Source organism: Macaca thibetana, chromosome 4 (genome assembly GCF_024542745.1).
Source record: "Macaca thibetana thibetana isolate TM-01 chromosome 4, ASM2454274v1, whole genome shotgun sequence".
NCBI lineage: Eukaryota > Metazoa > Chordata > Mammalia > Primates > Cercopithecidae > Macaca > Macaca thibetana.
The window spans coordinates 106,752,153-106,770,333 of NC_065581.1; the positions used below are offsets into that span (position 1 = coordinate 106,752,153).

General features: G+C 41.0%; 1 protein-coding gene across 1 annotated transcript in view; it reads left to right on the forward strand.

Moving 5' to 3' along the window:
• Window positions 1–421: 421 nt before the first annotated feature.
• Window positions 422–18,181, forward strand: part of TMEM242 (transmembrane protein 242) — a 33,300-nt gene continuing 15,540 nt past the window's right edge. Inside the window, exons 1-3 of the mRNA XM_050786767.1 lie at window positions 422–533; window positions 1,138–1,238; window positions 7,041–7,178. Coding sequence (XP_050642724.1) covers window positions 446–533; window positions 1,138–1,238; window positions 7,041–7,178 — 327 coding nt within the window. The 5' untranslated portion in view covers window positions 422–445. The remainder of the gene's footprint in view (window positions 534–1,137; window positions 1,239–7,040; window positions 7,179–18,181) is intronic.

Genomic DNA, 18,181 nt, shown 5'->3' on the forward strand with positions numbered 1-18,181 from the left:
ACCAAGGCCTGCGTTTTAGAATCGTGGAGTGTTAGCGCTGGCCAAATCGTTGGACACAGTGTAAGCTTGATCAGAAAATGAGCTCCAAGGTCTCACAGCAGGCGAGGCCTGGAATCCTGGGGCGATCTGCGACCCTCACTGCTGAGCGTTCTTTCAAACAGCCAAAGTAATCACTTAAGTCCAGCAATGATTTCCTTGGAGAAATCAAGTGATCCTCCCTACGAGTCGGCCTTGGAGGGCATCGCCCTCGGCGCTGGGCACAGCACGTCTTCCCCGCCCGGGCGCGGGAGGAGGGTTTGGGGACAGCAGCCGCACTCCGGACCCTTCTTCAGATTGCACAGGAGGAGTGCACAGGAGGAGGCGGCAGCGGAACCTTTCTCCTCCGCCTCGCTCTCGCTTCCACCCGTGCCCAGTTGGGGACGGACGCACTAGAGGCGACCTAAGCATGGAGACGGCGGGCGCTGGAACTGGGCAGCCGGCCTCTGGGCTGGAGGCTCCGGGGTCCACGGATGACCGGCTTTTCCTGGTTAAAGGTAAGGTGTGCTGTGGTGAGGTGCGCGCATCGGGGCGAGCTAACCCCGGACCCTGGCTTGCGCTGGAGCGGGTATTCACACACACATCCCGCTCTGAGAGCCCTTAGCTTGGGCTTGCTCCTGAGTTTAGCCCGCGGAGTCTCGCGGCCCCAGGGCAGGTAGGTAGCTTGTTGGGTGGAGTCTCCCCTTGGGCGGGGCGGGGCGGGGGGCAGATCCCGCTAACTATTCTCCTGGGCCTGCCATATTTCCCCATCACCTCTGCAGCTGTTCTCGAGCCTTGCCTTTTCTGATTGCCATCGTCTCTATCTCCCCGTGAGAAACTTCACGCCGTGGTCCCAGGGGAGAGGGGGAAGGGAAGCTATTCTCTGCGTTCGGGAATAATAACTCGGAATGACTCAAGGAACCAGAGGTCGTGAGGTCACGCAAGTTTCTCAGTCACTGGCATTTACTGTTAGCAAGAGCTGCTTAGCCATGGTTTCTTGAATTTCAAAAGTGATTTTGATTGTAACTCGAATAGTATCTTAAACTTACTTTTGTACGTCTTTTTAATCTCTTTTTATTTAATTTTTGAAATATCCTCCCTCCTCCCTGAAACTCTTGGCAGGTGGAATTTTTCTTGGTACTGTTGCTGCAGCGGGAATGCTAGCTGGATTTATTACAACGTTATCATTGGCTAAAAAGAAAAGCCCTGAATGGTTCAATAAGGTTGGTGACACTGAAATCCATTCATAGCATCGTTATTGTTATTGTTTACAATATACAGCAGCTTTTGCATAGAAAAAGTAAAGAAAATATTGATGGCTTTCCACATTGCTTTAAGATGTGAATTTGTATACCCTTATGGATTCTAGAAATGTACAAATTAACCAACAGTCTTTATTTTCATTTAGAAAGATGTGCTTATGTGCTCTCTTAAATTTTAGCAGAACAAGACTTTGAAAGCTTGTCTGGTACATTTCCTATTCACAACATGACTTTAAATCTAAATTTGGGCCAGGTGTTGCGGCTCACACCAGTAATCCCAGCACTTTGGGAAGCCCAGAGGGGTGGATCACCTGAGGTCAGGAGTTTGAGACCAGCCTGGCCAACGTGGCGAAAACCCATCTCTACTAAAAATACAGAAATTAGCCGGGTAGCCTGCCGTGGTGGTGCACTCCTGTAGTCCCAGCTACTCGGGAGGCTGAGGCAGGAGAATCAGTTGAACCCAGGAGGCGGAGGTTGTAGTGAGCCCAGATCACACCACTGCACTTCAGCCTGGGTGACAGAGTGAGACTCTGTCTCAAAAATAAATAAATATTCACACAAATAACTGTGTAATTACAATTCGATGTGTGCTATGGAGGAAAAGTGTTATGTAAAACATCATAAAAAGTTTCCTTTCCAACTTACATTTATGTTTAATAGTCATACTTAAGTCTTATTGATACCATAATGGCAAGAGACCACATTTAAAGTGTGCTTGGATCCCCTCTGAATACTTATATGGAGCTTCCTAAATCACTGCTATGAACCTTGTGGGTCATTTTCTCCCTATGTTATAGAATGTTTTCAGAGCAGAAATATATTTTGTGGTGGAAATCAGAGTAGTGCCTTAACAGTAGAGTTTTGGTTGATTTCTAAATCTAAGTTATGTTAATCCTTGGCTCACTGATCATTTTAATAATCTGATAAAAACTAGGGATTCTCTGGGGCTGGGGGGAGCACGTACACATATTCACAACTTTCCATCCTATTTTGTTGTTCTGAGATTTAATCATCACAAATGCCCTTCAGGGTCTAACAGTAGTTTTCAAACTGTGGTCCACAGAACCCTGCTGATCCTTGATCCTTGGGTCCATGAAGTCAGAACTATTTTCATAATGATAGTAAGATGCTTGTACTAATGGTACAGAGGCAGTGGAGAGTAAAACTGCTGATACCTTGGTCTAACTAAGGCAGTAGCACCAAACTGTGCTGAAAGTCATTGTGTTCTTCATTACAAAGTACCTGTATTTTTTAAAGCCAGCTTTACTTAAAAATACCCTTGTCAAAGAAATAAAATAATTTTATTAAATCATGACCCTCGAATAAACCTCTTTTTAATATTCTGTGTAAAGAAATGAGAAATACAAGGCCAGGCGCGGTGGCTCACACCTGTAATCCCAGCACTTTGAGAGGCCGAGGCGGGCAGATCACAAGGTCAGGAGATCGAGACCATCCTGGCTAACATGGTGAAACCCCATCTCTACCAAAAATACAAAAAATTAGCCGGATGTGGTGGTGGGCGCCTGTAGTCTCAGCTACTCTGGAGGCTGAGGCAGGAGAATGGCGTGAACCCGGGAGGTGGAGCTTGCAGTGAGATAGTGCCACTGCACTCCAGCCTGGGCGACAGAGCGAGACTCTATCTCAAAAAAAAGAAAACAGGAAAAAAAAAAAAAAAGAAATGGGAATTACATAAAGCATTTCTATTTTATACTGAAGTAGGATTTTTTTTTCTCTAGAAAAACAATTGAATTGCAAGCTGAACTAGCCACTTTTTTCCTATAGAATATCATTTTTCCTTGAAAGAACAACTGACAAACTATGCTTATTCAGAAGTGGGTATTTGGCAGACATCTTAACAATGAATAAAATGAGCTTGTCTTTTCAAGCAAACAATTGTCAGTATTTATTGCCACTGATAAAATTCAAGCTTTCAAGTGAAAAATTAGATTTTAGAAAACTTTTATCTGTCATCATGAGCTTAACAGTTGCTTAATATTTAATGGTTTTTCCAATGAGATTTTATGGTGATATTAATGATGTGTTTTTTAAAATATTATTTTAATAAATGGTGTCAACAATTGAAAATCTATATAACTTGAAAGATCTATATAACCAGTATCTTCTGAATGAGCATGATACCTGGGCTTAAAGTCCATTCAAAGTGCAAAATAGACTAATGGATTTTAGTAAGAAATTACAAAAAAATTTATTGTTATGACTCCAGGTTCCATGTTGCAACTAATCCTTCATAAGTTATTTGATTTGGTGTATTATCAGAGAAGGAAAAGCTATTACAGTATTCTTCCCTTTTCCAAAGATGTGACCATATATCTGTGTGAGGCCAGATTTTACCAAAGTTTATTTTATCGTTTATTTTCACCAAAGGTAATATCTTGCAACAGACTGAATACAAAAGCAGATGTGAAAATTCATCTATTTTTTATTAAGCTAGACATTTAAAGGAGTAACAGGCCAGGTGCAGTGGTTCATGCCTGTAGTCCCAGCACTTTGGGCAGATCACTCTAGGCCAGGAGTTTGAGACCAGCCTGGGCAACACGGTGAAACCCCGTCTCTACTAAAAATACAAAAATTAGCTGGGCATGGTGGCATGCACCTGTAATCCCAGCTACTTGGGAGGCTGAGGCACGAGAATTGCTTGAACCCAGGAGGTGGAGGTTGCAGTGAGCTGAGATCATGCCACTACACTGCAGCCTGGGTGACAGAGCGAGACTGTCTCAAATAATAAAAAATAAATAAAAGAGTAACAAAAATGTAAAACATTGTCTCTCTTTGCACAGTTTCGTTTTGGAAAAGTAATTTTTCCTAAAAAATAGGCTTATATTAATCTAGAACGATTTACTATTTTTAAATGACTAGTACAAATTAAGAATTTCTTAATTTTAATTTCTAATATATTAAATATTGATAAATACAACCCACCTAATTGAAAGTCTTTAGGGCCCAAGTGTAAAGGGATCCTGAGACCGGGAAGTTTGAGAACCCCTGTTTTAGATGGTTCTGTCTCCCTCTGGGAAAACATTGGAATTAGAGTATGACCACTTACCCAGACTCTGTTTCAGAGGTAAAATGGTTTGTAGAAGAACTCAGAGATTTTGGAGCACTTAATGCGTGTATACTGAGAAAGCACCAGTCTAAGAATGTCACTTAGTGTACTTCACAGTTGCCACCTGGAGGTCTTTTCTAACATGAATAATATCTAATATTTGAGTGCTTAGCATGTGCTGGCTGCTCTTCTGTGGGCTTCACTCACTGAACTCCCCTCACAGCTCTAGGCAGCACCGTTACGTGTGGTCCCCATTAAAGGGCAGGAAACTGAGGCACAGATGAATTAAGCAACTTGCCCAACCTGGTACTCTTCCCATCTTTGGATACTTCTAGGGAAGAAATGTTACAATTTTTAGTAATATTGCTATTTAAATAGACTTCTGTCCATTAGCCTGGGATTCTAGATATTAAAACAGATTCAAATTGTAACCCCAGAAGACTTTAAAATGATAAACTTGTCAGTTGGGGACTGCCTACACTGCTTTTATTTTGGGATGATAGCTATCCTTTCAGTGTCCTGTTTTCATCGTCTTAGCTGTGTCTTATGCAAAACAACTGGGAGTTGAAAAGCAATAATAGATGTTGAATGGACTTTCATTTTTCTTTGTAATTTCCTGAATCAACAGAAAGAGGAAGGTGCAAGATAAAAGTGGCCAAGTAATCTGCTCTTGAGCTTCTTTGGTCGATCTATTAAAATAGATCAACATTTTCGTTAACTAGTATATCTTGCATTTGTACATCGGTCTCATAATTGGTAGACTAAATGAGGTGCCATAAGAGAAAATAACGTGTATTATATGTCTATTTGGTTAAAACAACTGAAGAAAATACATAATCACATGCAAAGTTTATTTATCTGAAATATCTGGTGCCCCTGCTTATCTTAACATTATGGCAGGAAAAAAATTCGTAAAATAACTGAGTCATTTTAATACCCACTTATGTAGTGAGTAGATAAAAAGGGCAAGTCGTTCATCTTTCTGATATAGCTACAACTTCTGGAAAGTTATAAAAATCGATATTTTAAAAAATGTATTGCACATATGAAAACACAGCCAAGGCCGGGCGCAGTGGCTCACGCCTGTAATCCCAGCACTTTGGGAGGGCGAGGCGGGCAGATCACAAGGTCAGGAGATCGAGACCATCCTGGCTAACACGATGAAACCCTGTCTCTATTAAAAATACAAAAAATTAGCCGGCAAGGTGCCAGGCGCCTGTAGTCCCAGCTACTTAGGAGGCTGAGGCAGGAGAATGGCATGAACCCGGGGGGCGGAGCCTACAGTGAGCACCATTGTACTCCAGTCTGGGCAGCAAGAGTGAAACTCCATCTCAAAAAAAAAAAAGAAAAAAAAATGCATTTGATTTACATAAAATTCATCCCAGGATTAGGCTGAAGAAAAGCTAAAACTGTGAACCGTATTTGTAAGTATGTCGCCGACCTTCTGACAAACTGAACGCTTTGCTCGTGGTAGTGCCACACATGAATAATAGGTTAATTTTATCACCTGCTTTTTCAAGGGTTCTGGTAAGTGGTAGACGATAAGGGGCACCCTTATCTTCAGGCACAAGAGGTATTATAAATACAGAGTTCTCATTTAGAAAATAATTTTTCTGTTTCATCTTGGGGATTCTGTATACCCTAATTGCAGTGTGATTTGTTAATTTCAACTTCCATATACAAATGCCTTAATTTTAATTTAAGAAAAATAATGTGTTAGTGAGGAATAGTGTAGCCATATCTACATATGTACACATGTATGGCTAGCACATGTGGCTATATCTAAAGATCCTTTAACACAGTGTTATTTTTTGGCAAGTCAGTCTTTTCCTATAGCAAGTCAGCCAGTGTCCATTTGAAAATTTTGAACCATGGTATCTGAATGTCATGTGACATTCTTCCCCACAGAATAAAGCTTGTGATTAGATTTTTTTAAAGTGAATAATGAAACTTAAATAATTTAGAAAAAATCTTAATAATGACAGATCAATGTCTAACAATCAAGTTTCCACTAAGGTTCATTTTTGGATACAGACAACTAGTAATAACTCATTTCAGGCTGAGATGGGAGGATTGCTTTAGGCCGGGAGTTGGTACAAGAAAAAAAAAAAAATTAGCCAGATGTGATGGCGCACACCTATAGTCTTGGCAACTCTAGAGGCTGAGGTAGGGGGTGGGGTTGGGCGGGGGGATTGCTGAAGCCGAGGAGTTTGAGGCTACAGTGAGCTGTGATCATGCTGCTGCAGTGTAGCCTGGGTGACAGAGTGAGACTCAAAATAAATAAATAAGAAATAGATTGAACAATATAAAGGAAGTTATTGTAAAAAAGGAAAAGGACTCTAGTAAAGGGAAATGTATTTCCAGATGGAAGACAGGATGTTAAAAATTTGCTCTCTCTTATCAGGTTAGGTTTAATGTCATTCTGTGAAAATGCCAATGAATGGGGGATAGAGAAATCTTGACAAAATGGTCTAGGATTTTTCTGGAAGAATTAACAGGCCTGGTGCCTTGCATACTCAAATATTTGTGAGTCAGAGAAGGCATGCAATTATTAAGTAGCAAAGCTAGAATTAGAACTTGGGTTAACCTAGCTTCCTAATATCATGTTGCTTGCAGAGAGAGAAATTTGCAAACACCCCCAGAGTGCTTATTCTTTCTGCACTGACTGTTTTTACCTCAACTTTTCTGTCTCATTTCAGGGAAGTATGGCCACGGCTGCATTACCGGAAAGCGGGTCTTCCCTTGCCTTGCGAGCTCTGGGCTGGGGCTCACTGTATGCATGGTGTGGGGTTGGTGTGATTAGCTTCGCAGTCTGGAAAGCTTTAGGAGTTCACAGTGTAAGTAACTACAGTCTTGTCACTGGTATCTAGATGTTTATTCTGCTGACTGTGTTCTAAATTTTCCTGGTTTTCAAATTTATTTGCATGTAGTTTGGTCACTGTCTAGGGAAATGATGACAGAGTGCGTGACTAAATTCTTACTAATAACTAGACAGCTTCTTATTACTAATAAATAAAATTTTTGAAGGTGGTAAAACTTCAAATAAATTAAGTAATGACTAATTTATAGCTAATGTTCTATATAAATTGACATTAGGGTAGGTGCAGTGGGTTACGCCTATAACCCCAGCACCTTGGGAGCCTGTGGCAGGTAAATCACTTGAACTCCAAAGTCCAAGACCAGCCTGGGCAATGTGATGAAATCCTGTCTCTACAAAAAAGTCAGCTGGGTGTGGTGGCATGCACCTATAGTCCCAGCTACTCAGAAGGCTGAGGCAGGAGGATCACCTGAGCCTCACAGGCTGAGGCTGCAGTGAGCCAAGATCACTGCACTTCAGCCTTGGCAATAGAGTGAGACCCTGTCTCAAAAACAAAATAGAATAAATAAATAAATTGACATTAGCTGTTTGTTCAATAAAATTATTAATTTGGAGCAACTTTCTATGCTGTTTGACATCATATATATAATCTTTGTAAAAGAGTTAAAGCATTTTAAAATTAATTATTTAAATTATTAATGTGTTATTTATACATTTGTGGAAAAAATCCTAAAAGCTTGTGTGTGTGTGTGTGTGTGTGTGTGTCTATGTTTGTGTATATATGTAAAATTTATACCTCAAGTTACAGAGCATTACATTAAGAATGACTGCCTTCTTTTTTTTTTTTAAACAACTGGTCGAAAGTTCTGTGGACCGGACCCTTCATGACCGGTGAGAATTGGCAGTAGTTTGAGATAGGTGGCAGTGGTAAAGTTGATGAAAACAGATTCTTGATATATTTTGAAGGTCAAGTCAGCAAAGATTTGTTGTTGATTGGATGTGGGGTGTGAGAAAGAGTGAAGTTGGATGTCATCAAGACTTTTGGCCTGAGCAACGGAAGGATGGGTGGGGGGCAGTGTGAGAAGAGGAGGCATTGGGAGATAATGTCAGGAGCTCGATCTGTGACTTGTGAGGTTGACACATCTGTTTGATAGTGAGATGGAGAGCAAGTAAGCAGTTAGATATAGAAGTTGAGAGTTAGGGGAGAAGTACAAGGTGAAGATTTGAATTTGAGACTCATCAGTATATGGGCAGCATATAAAGCCATGAGACTAGATTAACTCACCAAGGCAGTAAAGGTTGAAAGAGAAGAGAAGAGGTCTGAGGAAGGAACTCTTAGGGACTCCTAAGGTTAAGAGGTTGAGGAGTGAGGGGAAAGTGCCCTGCTGAAGAGGGAAATCTCCTTGGCCTGGTGACTTAGACACTAGGTGAAGAAAACATTTCAAGGAGAAGCGACTGACTGTTGTATACTGGTGAGAAGTTACGTAAGATGATGACTGATAATTCACTGGGTTTGGCGGTGTGACAACCATTGGTGAAATGGTGGAGTAAAGTCTGAGTGATTCAAAAGGGGATGGAGGAGAATCAGAGGCAGTGTGTCTAGGTGAGTCTTGAGTTTTGCCACAAAGTGAAGGAAGGAAATGGAGTCATAGCTGGAAAAAGAATGGGATCAAGAGATAGTTTTTTACTCGTTGTATTTTGCATTGGGAGAATTAACAGCGTGTATATGCTGATGAGAATGATTCAGCAGGGAGGAAGAAACTGGGGCAAGTTGGCAGGGTTGCAGGAACAACCTCATAGGCATTATTGAGCTTTTTATATTTAGTTTAATCTTAAAACATAAACATTGCTGTGCTTTTCACTCAGAATACATTGATAGACAGATGATGGTGCTTTTCTCCTAGTCTAACCTTTGTTTTTAAATTTTATTTTTATTTTTGACTTTTTGGAGACAAGGTCTTCCTCTGTTGCCCAGGGTGGAGTGCAATGGTGCGATCTCAGCTCACTGCAGCCTCCTGGGCTCAAGCAACCCTCCCACCTCAGCCTCCTGAGTAGCTGGGACCGCAGGTGCATATGCCACTCTGCCTGGGTACTTTTTAAAAATTTTTTGTAGAGATGAGGTCTCACTATGTTGCCCAGGCTTGTTGCGAACTCCTGGACTCAAGTGATCTTCCGCGTCAGCCTCCTGAGTAGCTGGGACTGCAGGTGCATATGCCACTATGCCTGGCTACTTTTTAAAATTTTTTGTAGAGATGAGGTCTCACTCATCTGAGAGTGAGATGGTTGCAAACTCCCTGGACTCAAGTGATCTTCCGCCTCAGCCTCCCGAAGTGCTGGGATTAAAGGTGTGAGCCACTGCACCCGGCCCTCACCTTGATTTTCGAGTTGACTTTGCTGGCTAGTCATTGTTTGTAATGCTAAATTAGAGATTGCTTGAAAAGACAGAAAATCTGTGACTGAAGATTTTTCATGATTTTTGCTGTTAACCTCAATTTTGCTTTTGACCAATATAAAACCACTTTTTCCATTTTAGGCATTGTACAGACATTTGAGATGTAGCAAATTATTTAATCTTCATAATAACTATCTAGCAGATATTAATATCCCCCATTTTATAAATGAGGAAATTGGGGCTCAAAGAGGTTAAATCACTTGCCCAAGGTCACATAGCTTGTAACTGGCAGTGTCAAGATTTAAACTCAGGTCTGAATCTTCAGATTATTAAGTAGTACTTAGTAATAAAGTTATTAAGCTTCTAGTTTCTATAAAAATGACAGTCTGCTAGCACTTTACATGAACTGTGTGGAACTGATATGTGATGTTTGCAGTGCTGAGTAATGTGGGTCACAAACTTAGTAAAATGTTAAGGTATTTGAAAACACAAATAGTCTTGCTTAGAATCAATCCCAGTTTTCATAAACCAATAAAATTAGGTTATCTGAATTATACACTTGATAATTCAATGTTTATGGGCTAGAATAATCCAACTGTGCAAGAGTAATCCAATTTTTTATTCATAATTATTATGAAATTTCATTTCACATAGAACACATACCTTAAATATAAACATACATTTGTATTTCACACAGTGGCATATCATTTAATCAGAGGTTCCAAAGAAGGAGAGGTATTGGAAGCTATGTTGTTACCAAACAAAGCAGATACGTTTGCCCAGCATTGAAGATGGGTAGAATGTGAACTTCTTTGTTTTTTGGCATTAATACAAGGATTGCTGCCTAAATAAGATATTTTGGGGAGAAAAAATATTTTCTGGTTGGTACTACTGAATATAAGAATATGTGGAAACCTTTTATATTGCATCTTTATGTCATCCAGTGATAAGTAGGAAATATCTACTCAGTCTCTGCTGGGTACCTGGGATTGGGTTAGGTGCTGAGACCACAAAGAAAGACAGAGTTCCTGACATCTTTATGTCTAACTAAAAAGAGAGACTGCATATACACTCTCTCTACATATAGATCATTAGGCATATCAGTTTGATCTCCATGTCTGAGAAGGCCCACAGAAAGATGAACCCACTGATACCTTTTCAAGGACACATCTTTTAAAGGTGGTAGTGTTTGCTAATTTGCTGGTTTGTTCATTCTAAAGTCATTTGTGGGCTTCCCCTGAACCATACACTGTGCAAAGACAGGGCTACCCTGTAAAGTGGTAAGCATTTCCTGTTGACTTTCTAAGAAAATTCTTATGGTATGACCCTGCTCTGAGGCTTGCAGACAGCAATGTGGTATATTCAGCTCAGCATTTAGAGAGTTTTGATGATAATTCTGAGGTTACCCTGAGTCCAGTAAGAACTTGTCACTGTGTATGTACTGTCTCATCTTTGTATGACTAAGAAAACAGTCTCAGTCAGAAAATGTTGAACAGAAATGGTCCAAGTCTTTGCACTCAATAAATAATTGAGATGATCTTTCTAGATAAATGCACGTAAATCAAAATCAACTCCAGTGTTAAATAATTGTAAGTAGCTAGCTTGAATTGTATTAAATCTCTGATAGAAACCCAGTTCCAATACAAAAGAGTGCCATCTAATGGCTAACCTAAAGCATCTTGATGAAAGTCCTTGTAGTTCCTATTTTAATTCACAGCTACATCTGCTGGCCTAAAAGGGAACATGTTTAAAATGCTTAAAGTGAAACTTCAGTTTCTTAGAAGTATTTTGGTTTTATTGTTTGTTTATTCATAATTATTCTGCAATTTCATTTCACATAGAACACATATAATAACATTAAATATAAACACGTGTATTTTACACAGCGGTATATCATTTAATCAGAGGTTCTAAAGAAGGAAAGGTAGGAGAAGATGTCGTGTTAGACCAAGGCAGGTAAGTTTGCCCAGCATTGACAATGGGGAGAAATCAGTGCCAGTTCAATATCTACCCTGCTCCCCTGCCCAGCCTGGCCGGCAAGCACGGCTTGACTATCAGTTTGTGTTCATCAGTGAATTTCAAATATGCTATTTTATTATTTGATTATAATTAAGATAGCACTAATTTTATCACAATAACTTAATTGTGGAAAAAAAGATGAACGTTTCGTTTGGGTTTGTAGTCTCCTACATCAGCTGTGTACATGATCATGAGAATGCACGCTGGGGCACTACGATGAGGCCGAGTGAGTGCGTGCTGGGGCACTATGATTCGGTTGTTTTATCAGGACAGATAGTTTAAGTTTGGAGAATAGTTGAGGTAAATGCTCTAAGGAACTCTTGTACTAAGTAGTAATTCCCAAACTATCAAAAAAGAAAAAAAAACCTTGCTGTTTACATATAGTTATTTACATGTAACTCAAGAGCAGTGACCTTTAAACTTTTTTACCTTTTATTATTTGTAGTAGGTGTTGATACTTGAAGGATTCTGAAGAGGTTTCCGTTATTTATAGGTAGACTACCTTGACTTTTTTCCTCCCCTTAGAAGGAGAAACATTAAATATCTAAATAATTCCTAGTTGGTATGATTAGAACTTTTATTAAGGGAGTATGCTCTATGTCTGTGGACCTGTGCTTATGTTTGTGGGGAGGTGGTTATCTCAAAGGACTGGCAGAATTATCATTGCTAACTTTTACTGGGGCTTCTAGAGAATGCATTCATGGTGCCTAGTATAGTAGGAATCTACAGATAATTTATAGTTCTTGTCCTCACAGGAGCTGAAACCTCAATTGTAATAAAAACCATCAGCAAAAATGTTATTAGTTATTGTGAAATACTTTAAATTGTCCAGTTATTTAACTTTTAAAATTAATGTATAAATGAAGGGAGTTTTTTATTTGTTTTTTACCCCTTTACCATGGGATAAGAAGTATTTGTTAGCTGGGCGGTGGCTCATGTCTGCAGTCTCAGCACTTTGGGAGGCTGAGGCAGGAGGATTGCTTGAGTCTAGGAGTTTGAGACCAGCTAGGCAACATAGCGAGACCCTGTTTTCACAAAAAAGTTTAAAAAATTAGCCGGGCATGGTGGCACGTGCCCGTAGACCCAGCTACTCAGGAGGCTGAGGTGTGGGAGGAGCACTTGAACCTGGCTGGGAGGCTGAGAGTGTAGCAAGCCAAGATCACACCACTGCACTCCAGCCTGGATGACAGAGACCCTGTTTAAAAACAAATAAACAAACGAAAAACAGTATTTATCTTCTATATATATATTGAGGACCTTTTTATTCAAAAAAGAAAAAAAAGACAGCCTTGGGTATTTTTTGTAAAAATATGTACTCGTTTAAAAAAAAAATCAATGTGGAAAAGTACAAAAAAAAGCAAAAATCACCAGAAATCCTACTAAGCTGTAATCATAATTACAGTAGAAACATCATTTTGGACCATCTTGTGTAGGCATATTCATAGAATTGTATAGAAATGCTGTTTTACTGCCTGCTACTCTGGAATCTTTTTTCACTGAACAGTCACAGGAACATCTTTGCACAGCAGAGTATATGAATCTCCATCACTTTTAATCACTGTATGGAACGCTATTGTATGTTATAATCTATTTAATCAGTCTCCTGCCAGTGGCGTTTAGATTGTAATTTTTCACTATTAAATACCATAAGGAATCAGTAGGCATACATCTTGTTGCACAAAAGATGTTACTGTTTGTTGAGTCAAAGTGCATTTTTAAAATGTTTTTGATATTTGTTGCTAACCAGCCCTCCAGAAAAGTTTATACAAAATGCGTAAGAGTTTCCTGGCATCCTTGCCCTGCTTGCCTTGCTTCTATTACTCTGAAACTTTACCAATCTGATTGATAGAAAATAATCCACTCCCACCCCCAACTGTCTTGCTTCCTGTATTTTTCCTGAGTCCTTGCTGCTAGAAAGGCTTTTATGGAAGTGACTTGTGATTGGAGTCTTGCACAGCTTTCCAGGGCCCCGTCTTGCCTCCTCCTCTGCTGATAGATGCTGCTTCTTTTTCAAGAGCCCAGACCTCTTTTTCTTTAAAAAACAAAAAGTAAAACATGTAAATAAAACAGATGTATTTTAAATATGTCTCTATAAATGGACATTATACTTTCCTATTATAAGAGAGAATCTTTAAGGGAAGTAAAATTCTATCTTTCCTCTAGGACAGTATTGGATGTACTCCAATAAAATGTATTTTCTCCATTTCTTTTTTGTAGCTGCTCCTAGGTATAATTTTGTTTTGTTTTGTTTCATTTGTTTGAGACGGAGTCTCGCTCTGTTGCCCAGGCTGGAGTGCAGTGGTGTGATCTTGGCTTACCGCAAGCTCCACCTCCCGGGTTCAGACCATTCTCCTGCCTCAGCCTCCTGAGTAGCTGGGACTAGAGGCACCCACCACCACTCCTGGCTAATCTTTTTGTATTTTTTTTAGTAGAGACAGGGTTTCACCGTGTCAGCCAGGATGGTCTCGATCTCCTGACCTCGTGATCCGCCCGCCTCGGCCTCCCAAAGTGCTGGGATTACAGGTGTGAGCCACCGCGCCCGGCTGCTCCTAGGTATAATTTTTATGATAATATTTAGGCTCACTTCTGAGTAACCTTATGACCAACTGGAGGGCCTTAGCTAATAATTATAATCAAGTTTCTTTTGGCTCCTTGCTAATTTAAGTTTCACTGGTAGTCTGGTGTTTCTCTTACCAGTACATTTATTCCTGCATTATTTTTTACCTGTTCATCTTGAAGCAGCATTGTGGAGTGACTGCTAGAACCCCATATTTAAATAGTAAAACTGTGAAAAAGCTTAGAAATGTTTAACTCTGACGATCTCTAAGGAGGGAAATAGACTTTAAGTGCTGTGTACTTTCATTGGCTTAGATCAAAGATTAAAAGCAAACCTGAGTCTCTTGGCCAATTGTTTAATGGCAGCCACTTCTAAGGGATCTTCAGGGGAAGTCTGAGAAGCGGCTGAAACATTTCCCTCTGCCTCCTTGCTTAATCTAATTTCAGTGCTTCCAGAGATCTCTACCAGCTTCTGCCCCCAGGAAGCAAGCCTCAATTTCTTATTCTGATTACCATACATCAGCGTATTCGGCCTCGTTTCCACTTCTTCATAGTGCTCACTAGAACTCCCAGAACAGTCCATCATGATCCTGCAAAGGTAGTTCCACCTGTCACACTCTTGGGCCTTCAAACAGCTTGAGGACTGAGGAATATTTTCCCGGAAACATTTTTAAATGAATTGGAAGTAGCACTGCACATCAGTGAGTAAGTTCAAGTCAGAGGTGACAAGAACATCTCCATAACCCTTTTCCCCATTCCATTGCAGCTCTAATAGGCTTAACATTGTAGTGGAGAGAGGCACTTGATATATATGTGGACAAGCAGTTTAGTGACAGAGAACCCGAATCACAGGGACTTACTCTGTTTAAGGTGGGAGATAATGACCAATGTACTTTTTTAAAAAGCCAAGCAGGGGAATCAGCTGTTTTGGCATATTTCCAAAATACCTCTTTCAAAACCCACCAGTTTCCTTATATAAGTAAAATAGGGCCCCAAGCATTTTATCAAGTGGGAATGTGTGACAAGGACTAGGACAAATCAGCTCTGCCATAAAAGCTTTTTTGTTCTCAGACTTGACACAGATTAGACTTCATCACCTCAATAATGTTCCCAGCCGTATCCCACAGGAGGAAGGTAGCCTTGATTTCACTTGGGTTTTCTTTTTCTTTGTCCTTAATTCTTAGACTGAGCTTAGAAAATTGGGCACACATGAGCAGATCTCTCTAAGTAAAGCATTGTGAACTGGAGATCTGATAGCATTTGCTTCCCCCTTAAGCTCCGTTTTAAAAGCTACTTATGATTGATTAGTCACTTACAAATACCTAAAACTGTGGGACAGTACTACATTAATATACAGTTGATATGTACAGTTTGTAAGTATTCACTTACAAGTATATCAGAAAATGATGTTCTCGGAAATGGATTTTTCTACCTGAAATGCTTCTAACAATTTTAAGAATAAATCATTTTCTAATGTGCTATATATTTTTCCACTATGTAAATTGTGCTGAACATAACTTATTTAACTTTTTCTTAGTGACTCAGATCTATCATTTATTGTTTGCTTCTTATACTGACAGATTCTAGGCTTTTATAGTCATTCCTTTATTCTTTTTATGAGTTTTCTCGATTCCAGTTTGGCTCTTGTAACTTCCAACTATCCCATTTACTTGTGAAATATTGCTGCTTTATTTTACGCAGTTATGCTTAAGGTTCTTTTTTTTACCCCCCTTATCTCTTCTTCACAGGTTCCAGCCACTCTGTTGCCTTCATTTACACCCTGAGCTCTAGGCTCATGGGCCCACTTGACTGGACACAGGTGCTTGGATGACCTGCAGGCATCCCATGTGTCCCTCAGTGAACTGTCATTTGTCCCCAACTACAACCTACTCCTGAGTCATTCTCCCTATGAATAGCAGCATCACCCACAAAGCTGCCCAGAGAGAAAAGCCAGGTGGCCATTCCTGACCACACTCTTTCTCACCCCTGCATCTAATCAGTCACCAAACCTTGCTTTTCCCTGACCCCCACAGCCACTATAGTCGATGGCACCTTCTTGCTTCAAGATGATTCGGACAGCTGTCTCTGTTCTCCCTGCCTCCCTGCCTTGCCTCTCTGCAGCCCTTTCTCCACCCTTCTGCCAAAGCGCTCTGGCCTTCACTTTCTCTGGACTTACCATGCACACTGCCTTTCTTCCTGTTACCAGGGATAAAAGGTTGATGCTGCTGCCAGAGGCCCACCCCTGCCATTTGGGCATTAGATCCTGCCCCTTGTCATCTACAAGGGACCTTGCCCCCATCGTTATCCTCAGCCTTAGCTGATTGTCACGTGTTCCTTCTCTGCTGCGGTGTGTACAGACATGCTCTAGCTTATCCCACCTCTAGAAGTTCTCTCTAGATATTCCTTAACCTCCTCCAGCTACCAGCCCATTTGTCTGCTCCCCATTACACAAAAAAACTTCCTGAAACAGTTGTCCGTGGTCACTGCCTCCACTTCCTCCGCTTCCTGCTCTCAGTCCAGCTCCTTGCCCCAGCGCTGCACTGGAACTGCTATTAAGGTTGCCAGTGCCCTCCTTGGTGCCAGATCTTACTTTATCCTCTGTTACTTGCCCTCCCAGCAACGTTTGGCACAATGGAACCCCAACCCCCGCCTCCTGAAACACTGTGGCTTCCGAGATACCTTCAACCTCACTGGCCGGTTTGCCTGTTTCTTGTGCCAGCCCCTCCCCCGGCCAGCCTCTCAACATCAGTGTCCAGTAGCTCCTACTTAGACTCTTCTGTCCTCAGCCCCTTGACTCTTTCGTCCAGTCCCTGCCATGTTAAAACAAACAGTACAATCTGATGCCATCCAGAGATATAGCCCCAGTCCTGACCTTCAGATTGGCCTCTCAGCTTCGTATTGTGCGCCCTCACAAGTATGTCACAAAGGCGTGTCAATGACCCATGTCCCATCTAGAGTGCTTGATTTCCTCACTTTATTCCCAACTTGCTCCTCCCTTGGTTTTCCCCATTTCATAAATGCCACCATCATCCCATCCTTCCACTTCAAACCAAAAACATCGATGAGAATCCTCTTAGATTCTCTCATTTCCCTTCGTTCCCTTCATCTGATGCACGCAAGTCCTGCTTGTCAGCTCTGCTGCTGAACACGGCCTGCCTCCATCTCTCCACATCCATTCCTCTCTTGCCTAGTGTTTTAAGTTGCCTCTCCAGTTTCCCGGCCTCTTCCTTATTCCCTCTAGAATTTTTTTCTCCACATAGCAGCCAGAGATATTTTTAAAATGTAAGTCAGATCATGCTCCTTCCTTATTTAAAACCCTTCAGTGGCTTCCTGTTGAAGAAGGTTTACGTGAGGTAGCCCCGCCAACCTCACTGACCTCATCTTGAGCCACCACAATTGCCCACCTCATCTGTCCCCACTGCACTCCAGCCCTGCCAGCCTTCTTATTCCTTCAGCACACAAGCCTGTTCCTGCCTAGGGCCTTTATTCTAGCTTTGCCCAGGAAACTCCTTCCCCAGGTCCTTGTATCGCTGGCTCTTTGCTGCTGTCCAGGGTTTCAACCCAAACTTAATTCACCTCCTCAGAGCAGCTTCTCCAGATGTCTTCATTCCCACCACCCAGTTACTCTCTGAAATTATCCTATTTTCTTTTCTTTGTAGCGCCTGTTGCAAAACAAGATGATATTGACTATTGTCTTGTTTTATCAGTCTTCACAAAAAGAATGTAAATTCTGAGAGTAGAGACCTTTATCTTGGTCATTGTTATATCCTCACACCTGTAACAGTGCCTAATGCATTGTAGGTGTTTAGTAAGTATTTATTGAATGCAATCTGATCACATCACTTCTACCATTTCATTTCAGTGACTCTCTCTCTGTCTTTTTCTGTTGTTGTTTTTTTTGTTTGTTTTTTTGTTTTTTTGTTTTTTTGACAGAGTCTCGCTCTGTCACCCAGGCTGGAGTGCAGGGGCACAATCTTGGCTCACTGAAACCTCTGCCTCCTGGGTTCAACAATTTTCCTGCCTCAGCCTCCTAAGTAGCTGGACTACAGGCATGC